The 19,567-nt window shown below is 42.7% G+C and overlaps 1 protein-coding gene and 1 long non-coding RNA gene across 2 annotated transcripts in view; one reads left to right on the forward strand and one right to left on the reverse strand.

Annotated features, from left to right (window-relative positions):
• Positions 1 to 850: 850 nt before the first annotated feature.
• Positions 851 to 6,789, reverse strand: LOC121535667. The gene is made up of 2 exons (XR_005994761.1): positions 6,603 to 6,789; positions 851 to 1,057 (listed from the first exon to the last, which is right to left on the reverse strand). It is a non-coding gene; the product is annotated as an uncharacterized LOC121535667 (long non-coding RNA).
• A 195-nt stretch (positions 6,790 to 6,984) lies between these two features.
• Positions 6,985 to 19,567, forward strand: part of LOC121535668 — a 48,796-nt gene continuing 36,213 nt past the window's right edge. The window contains exon 1 of the mRNA XM_041842923.2: positions 6,985 to 7,111. Within this exon, the coding sequence (XP_041698857.2) occupies positions 7,087 to 7,111 (25 nt within the window). The 5' untranslated portion in view covers positions 6,985 to 7,086. The remainder of the gene's footprint in view (positions 7,112 to 19,567) is intronic.

Consider the following 19,567-nt stretch of genomic DNA (forward strand, 5'->3'; position numbering starts at 1 on the left):
AATGCTTCTTGTATCCATCAATTAACCATTCCAGGGTTCTTTTGATGCGTGTTATTTTATTTGAATGCTTTGTTTGGTTGTGGGGAAGCCCCCACTGCTGAAGGAGACACAAAAGCCTGATTGAACTTTGCAAAAAAACACCTAAACAAGGGCTTGTAAGTAAGCATTTCACTGTAAGGTCTACACCTGTTGTATTCGGCACGTGACAATATATATATATATATATATATATATTTATTTATTTATTTTTTCCTGGGGGGAAATATTCTGTAGACAAATAAACAAAATTAGAACTCTTTGGCAATACAGATCAGCGCTCTGTTTACTGACCTCCAAATGAAGCATTTATTGAAAAGAACACCCTCCCTATAATCAAACATGGGGAGGTTTGATAATGCTGTGGGGTTGCTTTGCTGCCTCTGGTACTGGGGGCCTTGAACATGCGCAAGGCATCATTAAATATGCAGATTATTAGGTCAAAAAGCACACAGGAATGGTTCAAGAAGAAACAGTGGACAGTTCTAGACTGGCCAGCGAAGAGTCCAGATCTGAATCACATCCAAAACCTATGGCGAGATCTGAAACCAGAAGTTGGTGGAGAGCATCCCTCAAATATAGAAGAATTAGAGCAGTTTGCTGCTGAAGAGTGGGCCAAATTGCCTGTAGAAAGGTGTGGCAAGCTTATCGATGGCTACATTATCTTGGCCAAAGGCTGTGCAACCAAGTACTATCTCCAGGGTGCCAGTAATTTTGTCCATGCCATTTATCTTTATTTTCTTAATGAAAATGGTAAACTTAGGTTTACAAAACTAAAATCCTTCTGCAAGGCTGAAAATCCAATGACAAGGTGTGGAGACCAAAAGTTTTATTCAATTTCATCAATTTTTTGGGGGAAGAAATAGGGAATTACTTAAGAAAGGTGCAAGTGTACCAATAGATTTGTTCTGCAACTGCAACTCTAAACTAGCGCACATATCTCATGCACTGTGATGTTAATGAGGAGCTCCTGTTGTAGAAACTGCTCCAGGACGTATTTGGGTGCCATGTCCACCAGCGACTGGAAGGAAAGAAACAAGGGAGAGTCATTACGGGCCCCTGAATAGGGACGAGTGATCAATATAGGACGGGGCCACACCAAAAGTAACAGCTCTGTTACAATACTATGAAAAAAGGTAATCTGATGTGAATTAGTAGGTGTTAGCTGTAGTGTAACTATGGCTGGGACCTACAGTGTATTCTGAAACTATTCAGACCCCTTCACTTTTTCAACATTTTGTTAAATTACAGCCTTATTCTAAAATGGATGTAAAAATTGTTTTATTAAAAATAATAAACTGAAATTATACATTTACATAAGTACTCAGACCCTTTACTCAGTACTTTGTTGAAACACCTTTGACAGCGATTACAGCCTTGAGTCTTCTCGGGTATGACGCTACAAGCTTGGCACACCTGTATTTGTGGAGTTTCTTCCATTCTTCTCTGCAGATCCTCTCAAGCTTTGTCAGGTTCGATGGGGAGTGTCGCTGCAAAGCTATTTTCAGGTCTCTACAGAGATGTTTGATCAGGTTCAAGTCCGGGCTCTGGCTGGGTCACTCAAGAACATTCAGAGACTTGTCCCGAAGCCACTCCTGCATTGTCTTGGCTTTGTACTTAGGGTCGTTGTCCCGTTGAAAGGTGAACCTTCGCCCCAGTATGAGGTCCTGAGCGCTCTGGAGCAGGTTTTCATCAAGGATCTCTCCCTTGATCCTGACTAGTCTCCCAGTCCCTGCCGCTGAAAAACATCCCACAGCATGATGCTGCCACCACCATGCTTAACCGTAGAGATGGTGCCTGGCTTCCTCCAGACGTGACGCTTAGCATTCAGGCCAAAGAGTTCAATCTTGGTTTCATCACACCAGAGAATCTTGTTTCTCGTGGTCTGAGTCCTTTTAGTGCCTTTTGGCAAAGGCCAAGCGGGCTGTCATGTGCCTTTTACTGAGGAGTGGCTTCCATCTGGCCACTCTACCATAAAAGCCTGATTGGTGGAGTGCTGCAGAGATGGTTGATCTTCTGGAAGGTTCTCCCATCTCTTCTCCTGAAGCTAGCACCAGTTAGCCTTGAGCTAGCCTCGAGCCAGGCCCATCTCCCGGCTATCTACCTCTCTGTCAACCGGACGGGACCTCCTAGTATCGACACGGAGCCCCGCCGATCCATCACGACTGGTCTGCCGACGTAATCGCCTGATGTGGTTTCAACAGGCATCCCGTTGCGACGACCACGAAGATCCATCTGCTAGCCCCGGCCCGCTAGCACACGCAATCAACAGCCGTGCCTCCTGCTCGCCTGTGCGTAGCTGCCATTGAACTGCTCCCGGACTCACCTATTGCTGTTCACTGGACCTTATGATCACTCAGCTACACAGCTGATGCCTGCTGGAATGTTCCTTTACACGGTACCCCATCCTGTTTATATGTCCTGTTTATCTGTTTAGCCTCAGCCCAAACTTTCGTCGCCATTACCAGTTGTTGTCTTAGCTCTCTCGAATTACACCTGTGATTGCTTTATGCCTCTCTCCAATGTCAATATGCCTTGCCTATTGCTGTTTCGGTTAGTTCTTATTATACAATTTCACTGTAGAGCCCCCAGTCCCGCTCAACCTGCCTCAGATAGCTCCTTTGTCCCACCCCCCACACACGCAGAGACTGGCTCAATCGGTGCCTCCAGTGATGCTCTCTCTTTCATCGCTACCCAACGCTTAGGTTTACCTGATGTTCTAGCAGTGTCTGAATCCTGGCTTAGGAAGGCCACCAAAAATTCTGAAATGTCCATCCCCAACTATAACATTTTCCTTCTAGATAGAACTGCCAAAGGGGTTGGAGTTGCAATCTACTGTAGAGATAGCCTGCAGCGCTCTATCATACTATCCAGGTCTGTGCCCAAACAGTTTGAGCTTCTACTTCTAAAAATCCACCTTTCCAGAAATAAGTCTCTCACTGTTGCCGCTTGCTACAGACCCCCCTCAGCCCCCAGCTGTGCCCTGGACACCATATTTATCCTCAGAGTTCGTACTGCTTGGTGACCTAAATTGATTTATGCTTAACACCCCGGCCATCCTACAATCCAAACTAGATGCCCTCAATCTCACACAAATTATCAACGAACCTACCAGGTACAACCCTAAATCCGTAAACATGGGTACCCTCATAGATATCATCCTGACTAACTTACCCTCTAAATACACCTCCACTGTCTTCAACCAGGATCTCAGCGATCACTGCCTTTTTGCCTGCGTCGGTAACGGGTCCGCGGTCAAACGACCACCCCTCATCACTGTCAAACGCTCCCTAAAACACTTTAGCGAGCAGGCCTTCCTAATTGACCTGGCCCAGATATCCTGGATGGATATATATCTCATTCCGTCAGTAGAGGATGCCTGGTTGTTCTTTAAAAGTAATTTCCTCTCAATCTTAAATAAACATGCCCCATTCAAAAAATACAGAACTAAGAACAGATATAGCCCCTGGTTCTCCTCAGACTTGACTGCCCTTGACCAGCACAAAAACATCCTGTGGCGTACTGCATTAGCATCAAATAGCCCCCGCGATATGCAACTTTTCAGGGAAGTTAGGAAGGAACCAATTTACACAACAGTCAGGAAAGCAAAGGCTACATTTTTCTAACAGAAATTTGCATCCTGTAGCACTAACTCCAAAAAGTTTTGGGACACTGTAAAGTCCATGGAGAATAAGAGCACTTCCTCCCAGCTGCCCACTGCACTGAGGCTAGGAAACACTATCACCACCGATAAATCTACAATAATCGAGAATTTCAACAAGCATTTGGCTGGCCATGCTTTCCACCTGGCTACCACTACCCCGGCCACCAACTCTGCACCCTCCGCTGCAACTTACCCATGCCCCCCCCGCATCTCCTTCACACAAATTCAGACAGCTGATGTTCTGAAAGAGCTGCAAAATCTGGACCCCTACAAATCAGCTGGGATAGACAATCTGGAACCTTTCTAAAACTAGCCGCCTAAATTGTCACAACCTTTATTACTAGCCTGTTCAACCTCTCTTTCGTAACGTCTGAGATCCCCAGAGATTGGAAAGCTGCCGCGGTCATCCCCCTCTTCAAAGGGGGTGACACTCTAGATCCAAACTGTTACAGACCTATATCCATCCTGCCCTGCCTTTTGAAAGTATTTGAAAGCCAAGTTAACAAACAGATCACCGACCATTTCGAATCCCATCGTATCTTCTCCGCTATGAAATCTGGTTTCTGAGCTGGTCATGGGGGCACCTCAGCCACGCTCAAGGTCCTAAACGATATTATAACCGCGATCGATAAAAGACAGTACTGTGCAGCCGTCTTCGTTGACCTGGCCAAGGCTTTCGACTCTGTCAATCACCGCATCCTTATTGGCAGACTAAATAGCCTTGGTTTCTCAAATGACTGCCTCGCCTGGTTCACCAACTACTTCTCAGATAGAGTTCAATGTGTCAAATCGGAGGGCCTGTTGTCTGGACCTCTGGCAGTCTCTATGGGGGTTCAATTCTCGGGCCCACTCTATTTTCTGTGTATATCAATGATGTTGCTCTTGCTGCTGGTGACTCTCAGATCCACCTCTACGCAGACGACACCATTTTGTATACATCTGGCCCTTCATTGGACACTGTGTTAACAAACCTCCAAACGAGCTTCAATGCCATACAACACTCCTTCAGTAGCCTCCAACTGCTCTTAAACACTAGTAAAACTTATTTCCCTCATTAAAATGTAAATCAATTTATAACATTTTTGACATGCGTTTTTCTGGATTATTTTGTTGTTATTCTGTCTCTCACTGTTCAAATAAACCTACCATTAAAAATATAGAGTGATCATGTCTTTGTCAGTGGGCAAACGTACAAAATCAGCAGGGGACCAAATACTTATTTCCCTCACTGTACATCTGGCCCTTCATTGGACACTGTGTTAACAAACCTCCAAACGAGCTTCAATGCCATACAACACTCCTTCCGTAGCCTCCAACTGCTCTTAAACGCTAGTAAAACTAAATGCATGCTCTTCAATCGAATGCTGTTGCACCCGCCCGCCCGACTAGAATCACTACTCTCGGCGGGTCTGACTTAGAATATGTGGACAACTACAAATACCTAGGTGTCTGGTTAGACTGTAAACTCTCCTTCCAGACTCACATTAAGCATCTCCAATCCAAAGTTAAATCTAGAATCGGCTTCCTATTTCGCAACAAAGCCTCCTTCACTCATGCTGCCAAACATGCCCTCGTAAAACTGACTATCCTACCGATCCTTGACTTTGGCGATGTCATTTACAAAATAACCTCCAACACTCTACTCAGCAAATTGGATGTAGTCTATCACAGTGCCATCTGTTTTGTCACCAAAGCCCCATATACTACCCACCATTGTGACCTGTATGCTCTCGTTGGCTGGCCTTCACTACATATTCGTCGCCAATCCCACTGGCTCCAGGTCATCTATAAATCACTGCTAGGCAAATCCCTGCCTTATCTTAGGTCATTGGTCACCATAGCAACACCCGCCCGTAGTATGCGCTCCAGCAGGTATATCTCACTGGTCATCCCCAAAGCCAACACCTCCTTTGGCCGCCATTCCTTCCAGTTCTCTGCTGCTACTGATTGGAACGAACTGCAAAAATCTCTGAAGCTGGAGACTTATCTCCCTCACTAACTTTAAGCATCAGTTGTCAGAGCAGCTTACCGATCACTGTACCTGTACACAGCCCATCTGTAATTAGTCCACCCAACTACCTCATCCCCATATTGTTATTTATTTTGCTCATTTGCACCCCAGTATCTCTATTTGCACATCATCTTCTGCACATCTATCACTCAAGTGTCAATACTAAATTGTAATTATTTTGCACTATGGCCTATTTATTGCCTTACCTGCATAACTTACTACATTTACACACACTGTATATATATTTTCTATTGTGTTATTGACTGTATGTTTTGTTTATCCCATGTGTAACTATGTGTTGTTGTTGTTTTTATCGCACTGCTTTGCTTTATCTTGGCCAGGTCGCAGTTGTAAATGAGAACTTGTTATCAACTGGCCTACCTGGTTAAATAAAGGTGAAGTAAAATAATAAAAAACTACTGCACTGTTGGAGCTAGGTAAACAAGCATTTCGCTACACCCGCAACAACATCTGCCCAAAAATGTGTATGTGACCAATGCAATTTGATTTGTTGCTATCTAGTAAACTTGCTAACTAGCTACTTCAGTGGATGTTGAACACATTTCTAGTGGCAAATGTGTTTAATTATAGACATTGTATAAAATGGAGAATCATGTGTGCATACTTTTTTACGTATGGGTGGTCCCGGCGATCGAACCCACTACCCTGGCGTTACAAGCACCATGTTCAACCAATTGAGCTACAGAGGACCAAGGTCAATACTTGGACGAATCAGAGCTGAATTCCAGTCAGAAACTTCCTTCACCGTGGAGTTCAGTCAACTAACTAACAATCCTTGGGATAAGGCAGAACGCCTTTTTAATGCCTTGGGTACCCGAATCGAGAGCAAGTTGTAAACCAACTGCCTGGAGTTAAGTATTCTCAATTTACCTGCATGATTGTTTTACAGATTTTCCCTAGTCTGTAGGTCTCCTCGTCGTCATCCATAATGGATTCTTTAGGTTAGCAATTTTCCAACCCGTGAGAAACAAATATTCACTCACGTTTTCCCGTAGATTTCTTCGAAATCACAACTTTACTTCCGCACTTCAAAATCACGTGTTTAGGAGGTCTTCATTTGTCTGTCTATAATTTTGCCTGCCGTATTTACGTTTGAACCGTTTGTTTAAACGATTAGCTACATAAACAGTTTCAATTTAATGTCATTCTATATTTAAAATTAAAATAGTATAGATTTAAAATGTGTAACGTTGAAGATTATAACATCACAGTAAAAAACAGGCATTCATTTCTTACTATGCATTCACCGTCTGATGCACTGAGCTGTGGGTCTAATGCCGTAAACAAGATTTTCACGGACATATCTGTCGAGAGCCACTCTTTTTGGTCTAGCTAATGTTTGCGAAACAACAAAATGCAAACGCTCCGGGAGGAAAAGGGTAAATGATCCATATATTGCAATGAATTGTATAGGTGACCTGTTGCAGTCTGCATTGCTGCCACAATTTCAAGCAAGCTAACTACCTGGCTAGCTATTTAGCCAACCACCATCTTTGCCTGTAGTCTCGCGGAAAGGGCTATATAAAAGATGGTTTGTTTAGTGGCTACACGGACCTTTCTGACGTGCAAACCTATATTTAAATTCATAATTAGTAAAACATTTGGTTAATGGTTAAGTTAAGGGTCATTTTTCGATTTTGGCTTGTCTGTTTGCGCGTCAGAAATGTCCGTAATGTATAGCCCTTCCCCCACTCCCTCAACCTGAGGCTGAAGCTGGGTCCAGGGGCATATTCATTACGCCAATTCTGTTGAAAAACGTTTCTTAAACAGACGCAAACTGGACGAAATGTGAGGGACCTCCCTGAATTTGTCCAATAGAAACTCTCGTTTTAGTAGCAAATAGTTTCGTTCTGCAACTGTTTGGACTAATGATCACACCCCTGGCTTGAGCCTGGGGAGGAGGTTAAACCACAGCCATTTTGTAAAATATCCATAGCATAGTATTTTTTTTTAGTGTAATGTGTGTAGAGCCTAGTGTAATGTGTGTAGTTATATAGCAGGGGTGCTCAAACTTTTGGGTTTGGTGGGCCAAAATATAATCTGAGTGGTGGGCCCAATAAATAAACATTATTGATTTAGAAAATAATAATAGGTAAACAATAGCTTTTTTGAAAACAATTGTAAAATTACACTTCAAACAATCAAATTGCAGCCATATAACTTGACACCTAACAACACATTCTGATTACCAGTATTAAAGATGTATTAAACATTTTACCAAATTATCATAGAAACTGCAACCAAGTTTCTATGTTCATAAGGCTAACTTGAATATGTGCAGGGGGCCCTAAGCGTTTTGGGGGCCCTAAGTGAGATTTGGTTGCCATTTTCTGCCAAATGTGTTACACTAATGTATTTTCTGTAGCTCAGTTGGTAGAGCATGGCGCTTGCAACGCCAGGGTTGTGGGTTCATTTCCCATGGGGGACCAGTATGAGAAAAAAAAATGTAGCTCTGGATAAGAGCGTCTGTTAAATGACTAAAATGCAAATGTAAATATTTACACGCCCCTGATCACTCTATTGAAGCAAAAAAAACACGGTTGACTTTCAATATAAAAAACACAGGTGAAATGGATTAAAATGCAGATTTTCTGATGGTCTGCATTTTGAAAATGCTGATTTCTGAACTCTAATGTGACCCCTGCAAGGATGCTGATTTCTGAAATCTAATGTGACCCCTGCAAGGATTGTCCTGAATCTAAAAAATGCATGAATTGCCTTGCTTTTCTGGTTGGCTGGATGCAAGTTTCACCATCCAATTCTTTCAGATTTACAGGAGTGCAAATTTCACCATGGCACGGGCGATACATTGGCACATGAGAATTATTAGAATATGGCAAATATTATTACATTTTTGCATTTTATCCATGCTGTCTTTCACGGGCTACCTGAGACATGAAACAGATAGTGCCTTCAGAAAGTATTCATACCCCTTATTCCACATTTTGTTGTTGCAGCCTGAATTCAAAATGTATTAAGTAGTTTTTTTCTCACACATCTACACACTACCCTGTAATGACAAAGTGAAAACATGTTTTTAGAAATTGTTACAAATTTATGGAAAAGAAATACAGATATATCTAATTTACATAAGTATTCACACCCCTTTGCTATGACACTCCAAATTGAGCTCAAGTGCATCCAATTTCCTTGATAATCCTTGAGATGTCACTACTAGGGTTAAATGGCGGGATCCCGGTTACTGAGATTTACTGCCCAAAACCACTCCCTTTTCCCGGGAGAAATAACTGAGAGAAACTGGTAAATTATAATAAATTATTTATATGAACATCATGACGTGAAATGGAACAGTTAAATCATATGCAATGTCTAAATCTGGCATGCTGAATCATCAACGCAAGGGGTGGGGACAGACATCCCATCTCAGTATGGCGTGCAGTTCACAATGCATGTAGACCTATTATCTCATGGTAACTTTTTTTCGTGTGACAGGTAGGCCTACATTTACATAGCCTATGCTACAGCAATATAAAGACAGAATGCGCGTCTAGTTTACACATCTCCATCTGGCTTTTGGGGGTCACCATATTTTTTAATTGTAAATCTTTTATTTATTTCTTTATTGCAGCTGCAGAGTTTTAAAACAGCCTATCACTCGAATATCGTTGGTTTAAATCAGTGCATGCACAAGCACACTCTCGCAGTCTTTCTCTCCATCAATTCCATTCAAATTGCATCCAAAATAGATCATCCTGTTCAGGCCTATATATAGATGTCCTAGCCTACCTCTTTCATGTAATACATTCAATGCAGTATTAGCCTTATATTTGAATGATGAATGATGGGTGATGCATAATAAGATTCTAATTTATAGCCTCTGTCTATTGCGCAATACACACACACCTGTGCTCCACTGGCCTCTCTCTTTAAAAAACGCTCCTTAGCTCTTGGAGTCCCATGCAGGAAAAGCTAGACTAGAACAGCTTGCTGGACATAATTTTTTTAGCATTTCTTATACCAATCGACTATTCGAAGAGGGACGCAAGCTCATGTTTGCTGAATGTTAAATACAGCAGCCAATATAACTTTACAGGTAGTTTTGAAAGAAGAGCGAACGCGTGATGGCGGTAGGTTATTCAGTTATTTATTCAGAACCATAACCATTCAATCTTCATGAAGAGAAGTGAAAGCCTTCTGCATCTAATTCTAGTCCTATATTATTCAAGTATGTCATTAGAATGATGGATATAAGGACAACAAAACAGTTGAACGCGAGGAAGGAATGAAGCAACACTAGAGAGAGAAAGAGAAGGTAGGCTAATTAGATTAGGGGAAATATTCTGAAAGGTATATATGCATCAGCCTACAAATCATACAAATATTTCTCAAAATTAAAATACTATTCGCTCGCCTATACTTTGAACTTTATAGGCTGCATGTGCTTCACCAGAATCGCATGTTAATAATAATGTTCTCTTCTGCTTTATCATGGTTTGAACGAGGTGCGTAATTCCTGTCCATATAATACAGTGTAATACAATACTGTACAGTAATACAGTTCACACTCAAAAATATTAGCCTACTGGAGCTTGTTTAATTTATTTATCCAAGAGAGCGTATAGCTAGCTATATCTATTGGCTTTAATGTTCTTCTGTCGTGCGTAATGTGCAGTAGCCTACAGTTGAAGTTGGACGTTTACATACAGTGGGGAAAAAAAGTATTTAGTCAGCCACCAATTGTGCAAGTTCTCCCACTTAAAAAGATGAGAGAGGCCTGTAATTTTCATCATAGGTACACGTCAACTATGACAGACAAAATGAGAAAAAAAATGAATTTATTTGCAAATTATGGTGGAAAATAAGTATTTGGTCAATAACAAAAGTTTCTCAATACTTTGTTATATACCCTTTGTTGGCAATGACACAGGTCAAACGTTTTCTGTAAGTCTTCACAAGGTTTTCACACACTGTTGCTGCTATTTTGGCCCATTCCTCCATGCAGATCTCCTCTAGAGCAGTGATGTTTTGGGGCTGTCGCTGGGCAACACAGACTTTCAACTCCCTCCAAAGATTTTCTATGGGGTTGAGATCTGGAGACTGGCTAGGCCACTCCAGGACCTTGAAATGCTTCTTACGAAGCCACTCCTTCGTTGCCCGGGCGGTGTGTTTGGGATCATTGTCATGCTGAAAGACCCAGCCACGTTTCATCTTCAATGCCCTTGCTGATGGAAGGAGGTTTTCACTCAAAATCTCACGATACATGGCCCCATTCATTCTTTCCTTTACACGGATCAGTCGTCCTGGTCCCTTTGCAGAAAAACACCCCCAAAGCATGATGTTTCCACCCCCATGCTTCACAGTAGGTATGGTGTTCTTTGGATGCAACTCAGCATTCTTTGTCCTCCAAACACGATGAGTTGAGTTTTTACCAAAAAGTTCTATTTTGGTTTCATCTGACCATATGACATTCTCCCAATCCTCTTCTGGATCATCCAAATGCAGTCTAGTAAACTTCAGACGGGCCTGGACATGTACTGGCTTAAGCAGGGGGACACGTCTTGCACTGCAGGATTTGAGTCCCTGGCAGCGTAGTGTGTTACTGATGGTAGACTTTGTTACTTTGGTCCCAGCTCTCTGCAGGTCATTCACTAGGTCCCCCCGTGTGGTTCTGGGATTTTTGCTCACCGTTCTTGTGATCATTTTGACCCCACTGGGTGAGATCTTGCGTGGAGCCCCAGATCGAGGGAGATTATCAGTGGTCTTGTATGTCTTCCATTTCCTAATAATTGCTCCCACAGTTGATTTCTTCAAACCAAGCTGCTTACCTATTGCAGATTCAGTCTTCCCAGCCTGGTGCAGGTCTGCAATTTTGTTTCTGGTGTCCTTTGACAGCTCTTTGGTCTTGGCCATAGTGGAGTTTGGAGTGTGACTGTTTGAGGTTGTGGACAGGTGTCTTTTGTACTGATAACAAGTTCAAACAGGTGCCATTAATACAGGTAACCAGTGGAGGACAGAGGAGCCTCTTAAAGAAGAAGTTACAGGTCTGTGAGAGCCAGAAATCTTGCTTGTTTGTAGGTGACCAAATACTTATTTTCCACCATAATTTGCAAATAAATTCATAAAAAATCCTACAATGTGAATTTCTGGATTTCTTTTTCTCAATTTGTCTGTCATAGTTGACTTGTACCTATGATGAAAATTACAGGCCTCTCTCATCTTTTTAAGTGGGAGAACTTGCACAATTGGTGGCTGACTAAATACTTTTTTCCCCCACTGTACACCTTAGCCAAATACATTTAAACTCAGTTTTTCACAATTCCTGACATTTAATCCTAGTAAAAATTCGCTGTCTTAGGTCAGTTAGGATCACACACTTTATTTTAAGAATGTGAAATGTCAGAATAATAGTAGAGAGAATGATTTATTTCAGCTTTTATTTATTTAATCACATTCCCAGTGGGTCAGAAGTTTACATACACTCAATTAGTATTTGGTAGCATTGCCTATAAATTGTTTAACTTTGGTCAAACGGTTCGGGTAGCCTTCCACAAGCTTCCCACAATAAGTTGGGTGAATTTTGGCCTATTCCTCCTGACAGTGCTGGTGTATCTGAGTCAGGTTTGTAGGCCTCCTTGCTCGCACATGCTTTTTCAGTTCTGCCCACAAATGTTCTATAGGATTGAGGTCAGGGCTTTGTGATGGCCACTCCAATACCTTGACTTTGTTGTCCTTAAGCCATTTTGCCACAACTTTGGAAGTATGCTTGGAGTCATTGTCCATTTGGAAGACCCATTTGCGACCAAGCTTTAACTTCCTGACTGATGTCTTGAGATGTTGCTTCAATATATCCACATAACTTTCCTTCCTCATGATGCAATCTATTTTGTGAAGTGCACCAGTCCCTCTTGCAGCAAAGCACCCCCACAGCATGATGCTGCCACCCCCATGCTTGACGGTTGGGAGGGTGTTCTTTGGCTTGCAAGCCACCCCCTTTTTCCTCTAAACATAATGATGGTCATTATGGCCAAACAGTTCTATTTTTGTTTCATAAGACCAGAGGACATTTATCCAAAAAGTACGGTCTTTGTACCCATTTGTTGTTGCAAACTGAAGGCTTTTTTGGAGCAGTGGCTTCTTCCTTGCTGAGCGGCCTTTCAGGTTATGTCGATATAGGACTCGTTTTACTGTGCATATAGATACTTTTGTACCTGTTTCCTCCAGCATCTTCACAAGGTCCTTTGCTGTTGTTCTGGGATTGATTTGCACTAAAGTACGTTCATCTCTAGGAGACAATGCGTCTCCTTCCTGAGCGGTATGATGGCTGCGTGGTCCCATGGTGTTTATACTTGCGTACTATTGTATGTGCAGAGGAACGTGGTACCTTCAGGCGTTTGGAAATTGCTCCCAAGGATGAACCAGACTTGTGGAGGTCTACAATTCTGAGGTCTTGGCTGATTGCTTTTGATTTTCCCATGATGTCAAGCAAAGAGGCACTGAGTTTGAAGGTAGGCCTTGAAATACATCCACAAGTACACCTCCAATTGACTCAAATGATGTCAATTAGCCTATTAGAAGCTTCTAAAGCCATGACATCATTTTCTGGAATTTCCCAAGCTGTTTAAAGGCACAGTGTATGTGAACTTCTGACCCACTGGAATACAGTGAATTATAAGTGAAATAATCTGCCTGTAAACAATTGTTGGAAAAATTACTTGTGTCATGCACAAAGTAGATGTCCTAACCAACTTACCAAAACTATAGTTTGTTAATAAGACATTTGTGGAGTTGTTGAAAAACGAGTTTTAATGACTCCAACCAAGTGTATGTAAACTTCCGTATATCATTTATTTATTGGCTAACCGCACAATCTTTGGGCTTTAATGTACGACTCATAAAATGTATTTAATGTATGGCTCATCAGGTTCAGGTAGCATCAGGCTTGCATTTTCAATTAAAGCTCTAATCAAATCCAGACATAGGCCTATTTATATGCTTTATAATGCTTTTGAATGACACGTCCGGTTTTGGCAGGAAATACTGGGTTACCCGGGAGAAAGTGATTTTTTCTCGGGATGGAACATTTTGTAAAATATTCAACCCTAGTCACTACAACTTGAGTGGAGTCCACCTGTGGCCAATTCAATTGTTTGGAAATGATTTAGGAAGAAACACACCTGTCTATATAAGGTCCCACAATTGACAGTGCATGTCAGAGCAGACACTATACCATGAAGTTGAAGGAACTGTCAGAGAGAGAATTGTGATGAGGCATAAACAGTATCTGGTGAAGGGTATAAAACAATTTCTAGAGTGTTGAACGTTTCCAAGAGCACAGTGGTCTCCGTCATTGGGAAATTGAAGAAATATGGAACTACCAAGACTGTGCCTAGAGCTGGCCGTCCGATCAAACATGAGCAATGGGACAAGAAGGACCTTGGTCAGGGAGGAACCCAAGAACCCAATGACCACTGACAGAACTACACAGTTCCTTGGTTGAGATGGGAGAACCTGCCAGAAGGACAACAATCTCTACAGCACTTCACCAATCTGGGCATTATGGGAGAGTGGCCAGACGGAAACCATTCCTGGGAAAAAGGCACATGACAGCACGCCTGGAGTTTGCAAAAAGGCACGTGAAAGACTGAGCGCATAAGGCAAAATATTCTGTGGTCTGATGAGACAAAAATGTAACTCTTTGGCCTGAATGCAAAGCATTATGTCTGTAGAAAACCAGACCGCTCATCACCTGTCTAACACTAGCCCTACCGTGGAGCATGGTGCTTTTCACCAGCAGGGACTGGGAGACTGGTAAGGATAGAGGGAACAATGAATGGAGCCAAATACAGGCAAACCCTTGATTAAACCTGTTTCAGAGTACAAACAACCTTAGACTGGGGTGAAGATATACGTTCAAAATGAGCCCAAGCATACAGCCAAAGCAACGCTGGAATGGCTTCAGAACAAGAATGTGAATGTCCTTGAGAAGCCCAGCCAAAGCCCAGACTTGAATCCCATTGAAAATCTGTGGAAAGACTTTAATATTGCTGCTCACCGCCGCTCCCAATCTAATTTAAGCTCGAGAAAATCTGCAAGGAAGAATGGGAGAAAATCACCAAGTCCAGATGTGCAAAACTGATACAGACATACCCAAGACAACTCAAAGAGTTAAAGTTCTCCGTCATATGGATTTTGGAGAGGTCATTTTGGAGGGGCTGGTTTGGAGATGACATGGCATAATACAGACAGAAGCGTCTGTTCTACAAATGTTATATTCAAATAAATGTATTTTAAAATATATAATTTTCTCTGTTATGCTGTGTGCACTGAACTGACATGCATGATTGCTGACACTCCGATGTTCAGATGAAGGGAATTAAATACAGTGCCATGTAAAAGTATTCATCCCCCTTGGCGTTTTTCCTATTTTGTTGCATTACAACCTGTAATTTAAATGGATTTTTATTTGGATTTCATTTAATGAACATACACAAAATAGTCCAAATTGGTGAAGTGAAATGAAAAAAAAGACTTGTTAAAAAAATTCTAAAAACTAAATAACGGAAAAGTAGTGCGTGCATATGTATTCACCCCCTTTGCTATGAAGCCCTAAAACAGATCTGGTGCAACCAATTACCTTCAGAAGTCACATAATTAGTTAAATAAAGTCCACCTGTGTGCAATCTAAGTTGAAGTCGGAAGTTTACATACACTGTAGCCAAATACATTTAAACTAAGTTTTTCACAATTCCTGACATTTAATCCTAGTAAAAATTCCCTGTCTTAGGTCAGTTAGGATCACCACTTTATTTTAAGAATGTGAAATGTCAGAATAATAGTAGAGAGAGATTTATTTCAGCTTTTATTTATTTCTTTCATCACATTCCCAGTGAGTCAGACGTTTATATACACTCAATTAGTATTTGGTAGCATTGCCTTTAAATTGTTTAACTTGGGTCAAACGTTTCGGGTAGCCTTCCACAAGCTTCCCACAATAAGTTGGGTGAATTTTGGCCCATTCCTCATGACAGAGCTGGTGTAACTGAGTCAGGTTTGTAGGCCTCCTTGCTCGCACACGCTTTTTCAGTTCTGTGCACAAATGTTCTATAGGATTGAGGTCAGGGCTTTGTGATGGCCACTCCAATACCTTGACTTTGTTGTCCTTAAGCCATTTTGCCACAACTTTGGAAGTATGCTTGGGGTCATTGTCCATTTGGAAGACCCATTTGCGACCAAGCTTTAACTTCCTGACTGATGTCTTGAGATGTTGCTTCAATATATCCACATAATTTTCCTTCCTCATGATGCCATCTATTTTGTGAAGTGCACCAGTCCCTCTTGCAGCAAGGCACCCCCACAGCATGATGCTGCCACCCCCATGCTTCACGGTTGGGATGGTGTTCTTCGGCTTGCAAGATCCCCCCTTTTCCTCCAAACATAACGATGGTCATTATGGCCAAACAGTTATTTTTTATATTTCCTTTATTTAACCAGGTAGGCCAGTTGAGAACAAGTTCTCATTTACAACTGCGACGTGGCCAAGATAAAGCAAAGCAGTGCGATAAAAACAACAACACAGAGTTACACATGGAATAAACAAAACATACAGTCAATAACACAATAGAAAAGATATATACAGTGTGTGTAAATGTAGTAAGTTATGGAGGTAAGGCAATAAATAGGCCATAGTGCAAAATAATTACAATTTAGTATTAACACTGGAGTGATAGATGTGCAAATAGAGATACTGGGGTGCAGCAGAGAACTGGAAGGAATGGCGGCCAAAGGAGGTGTTGGCTTTGGGGATGACCAGTGAGATATACCTGCTGGAACGCATACTACGGGTGGGTGTTGCTATGGTGATCAATGATCTAAGATAAGGCGGGGATTTGCCTAGAAGTGATTTATAGATGACCTGGAGCCAGTGGGTTTGGCGACGAATATGTAGTGAGGGCCAGCCAACGAGAGCGTACAGGTCACAATGGTGGGTAGTATATGGGGCTTTGGTGACAAAACGGATGGCACTGTGATAGACTACATCCAATTTGCTGAGTAGAGTGTTGGAAGCTATTTTGTAAATTACATCGCCGAAGTCAAGGATCGGTAGGATAGTCAGTTTTACGGGGGCATGTTTAGCAGCATGAGTGAAGGAGGCTTTGTTGCGAAATAGGAAGCCGATTCTAGATTTAACTTTGGATTGGAGATGCTTAATGTGAGTCTGGAAGGAGAGTTTACGGTCTAACCAGACACCTAGGTATTTGTAGTTGTCCACATATTCTAAGTCAGACCCGCCGAGAGTAGTGATTCTAGTCGGGCGGGCGGGTGCAGCAGCGTTCGATTGAAGAGCATGCATTTAGTTTTACTAGCGTTTAAGAGCAGTTGGAGGCCACGGAAGGAGTGTTGTATGGCATTGAAGCTTGTTTGGAGGTTTGTTAACACAGTGTCCAATGAAGGGCCAGATGTATACAAAATGGTGTCGTCTGCGTAGAGGTGGATCTGAGAGTCCTCAGCAGCAAGAGCGACATCATTGATATACACAGAGAATAGAGTCTGCCCGAGAATTGAACCCAGTGGCACCCCCATAGAGACTGCCAGAGGTCCAGACAACAGGCCCTCTGATTTGACACTTTGAACTCTATCTGAGAAGTAGTTGGTGAACCAGGCGAGGCAGTCATTTGAGAAACCAAGGCTATTTAGTCTGCCAATAAGAATGCAGTGATTGACAGAGTCATAAGCCTTCGCCAGGTCGATGAAGACGGTTGCACAGTACTGTCTTTTATCGATCGCGGTTATTATATCGTTTAGGACATTGAGCGTGGCTGAGTTGCACCCATGACCAGCTCGGAAACCAGATTGCATAGCGGAGAAGGTACGTGGGATTCGAAATGGTCAGTGAGCTGTTTGTTAACTAGGCTTTCAAATACTTTCGAAAGGCAGGGCAGGATGGATATAGGTCTGTAACAGTTTGGATCTAGAGTGTCACGTACCTTGGCAGGTTTCCAATCTCTGGGGATCTCAGACGATACAAAAGAGAGGTTGAACAGGCTAGTAATAAGGGTTGCGACAATTTCGGAGGCTAATTTGAGAAAGAAAGGGTCCAGATTGTCTAGGCCAGCTGATTTGTAGGGGTCCAGATTGAGCAGCTCTTTCAGGACATCAGCTATCTGAATTTGGGTGAAGGAGAAGCGGGGGGGCATGGGCAAGTTGCAGCAGAGGGTGCAGAGCTGGTAGCCGGGGTAGGGGTAGCCAGGTGGAAAGCATGGCCAGCCGTAGCAAAATGCTTGTTGAAATTCTCGATTATCGTAGATTTATCGGTGGTGATAGTGTTTCCTAGCCTCAGTGCAGTGGGTAGCTGGGAGGAGGTGCTCTTATTCTCCATGGACTTTACAGTGTCCCAAAACCTTTTGGAGTTAGTGCTACAGGATGCAAATTTCTGTTTGAAAAAGCTAGCCTTTGCTTTCCTAACTGATTGTGTATATTGGTTCCTGACTTCCCTGAAAAGTTGGATATCGCGGGGGCTTTTCGATGCTTATGCAGTACACCACAGGATGTTTTTGTGCTGGTCAAGGGCAGTCAAGTCTGGGGTAAACCAGGGGCTATATCTGTTCTTAGTTCTGCATTTTTTGAATGGTGTTTGCTTATTTAAGGTTTTCTTAATATAACGGATGTAATTTAATTCTAGATCTACAAGATATTCATAACAGACAGATCAGACAGACTCTCTCTCTTCTCACCTGTTCTGAGTTTAACATCAGGGCTGGGGTCGCTATGGCAGCCCCTGTCGATGGTAACCATGGTGACAGCATAGGTCTCGGAGCAGTGCAGGGGCATGTTTACTTTTGAAGAACATCCAGGCATCCTCTACTGACGGAATGAGGTCAATATCCATCCAGGATACCCGGGCCAGGTCAATTAGAAAGGCCTGCTCGCTGAAGTGTTTTAGGGAGCGTTTGACAGTGATGAGGGGTGGTCGTTTGACCGCGGACCCATTACTGACGCAGGCAATGAGGCAGTGATCGCTGAGATCCTGGTTGAAGACAGCGGAGGTGTATTTAGAGGGTAAATTAGTCAGGATGATATCTATGAGGGTGCCCATGTATACGGATTTAGGGTTGTACCTGGTAGGTTCCTTGATAATTTGTGTGAGATTGAGGGCATCTAGTTTAGATTGTAGGAAGGCCGGGGTGTTAAGCATATCCCAGTTTAGGTCACCAAGCAGTACGAACTCTTGAGGTTAGATGGGGGGGCAAGCAATTCACATATGGTGTCCAGGGCACAACTGGGGGCTGAGGGGGGTCTGTAGCAAGCGGCAACAGTGAGAGACTTATTTCTGGAAAGGTGGATCTTTAGAAGTAGAAGCTCAAACTGTTTGGGCACAGACCTGGGTAGTATGATAGAGCTCTACATGCTATCTCTACAGTAGATTGCAACTCCGCCCCCTTTGGCAGTTCTATCTAGACGGAAAATGTTGTAGTTCGGGATAGACATCTCTGAATTTTTGGTGGCCTTCCTATGCCAAGATTCATACACTGCTAGAACATCAGGGTTGGCAGAGTGTGCTAACGCAGTGAATAACTCAAAGTTGGGGAGGAGACTTCTGATGTTAACATGCAAGAAACCAAGGCTTTTACGGTTACAGAAGTCAACAAATGATAGCGCCTGGGAGTTAGGAGTGATACTGGGGGCTACAGGACCTGGGATAACCTCTACATCACCAGAGGAACAGAGGAGGAATAGATTAAGGATACGGCTAAAGGCTTTAAGAACTGTTCTTCTAGTGCGTTGTGGCAGAGAGGCATAACGCAATCACAGGTGTTATTCGAGAGGGCTAAGACAACAACTGGTAATGGCGACGAAAGTTTGGGCTGAGGCTAAAC

Source organism: Coregonus clupeaformis, chromosome 21 (genome assembly GCF_020615455.1).
Source record: "Coregonus clupeaformis isolate EN_2021a chromosome 21, ASM2061545v1, whole genome shotgun sequence".
In the NCBI taxonomy this organism is placed as follows: Eukaryota; Metazoa; Chordata; class Actinopteri; order Salmoniformes; family Salmonidae; genus Coregonus; species Coregonus clupeaformis.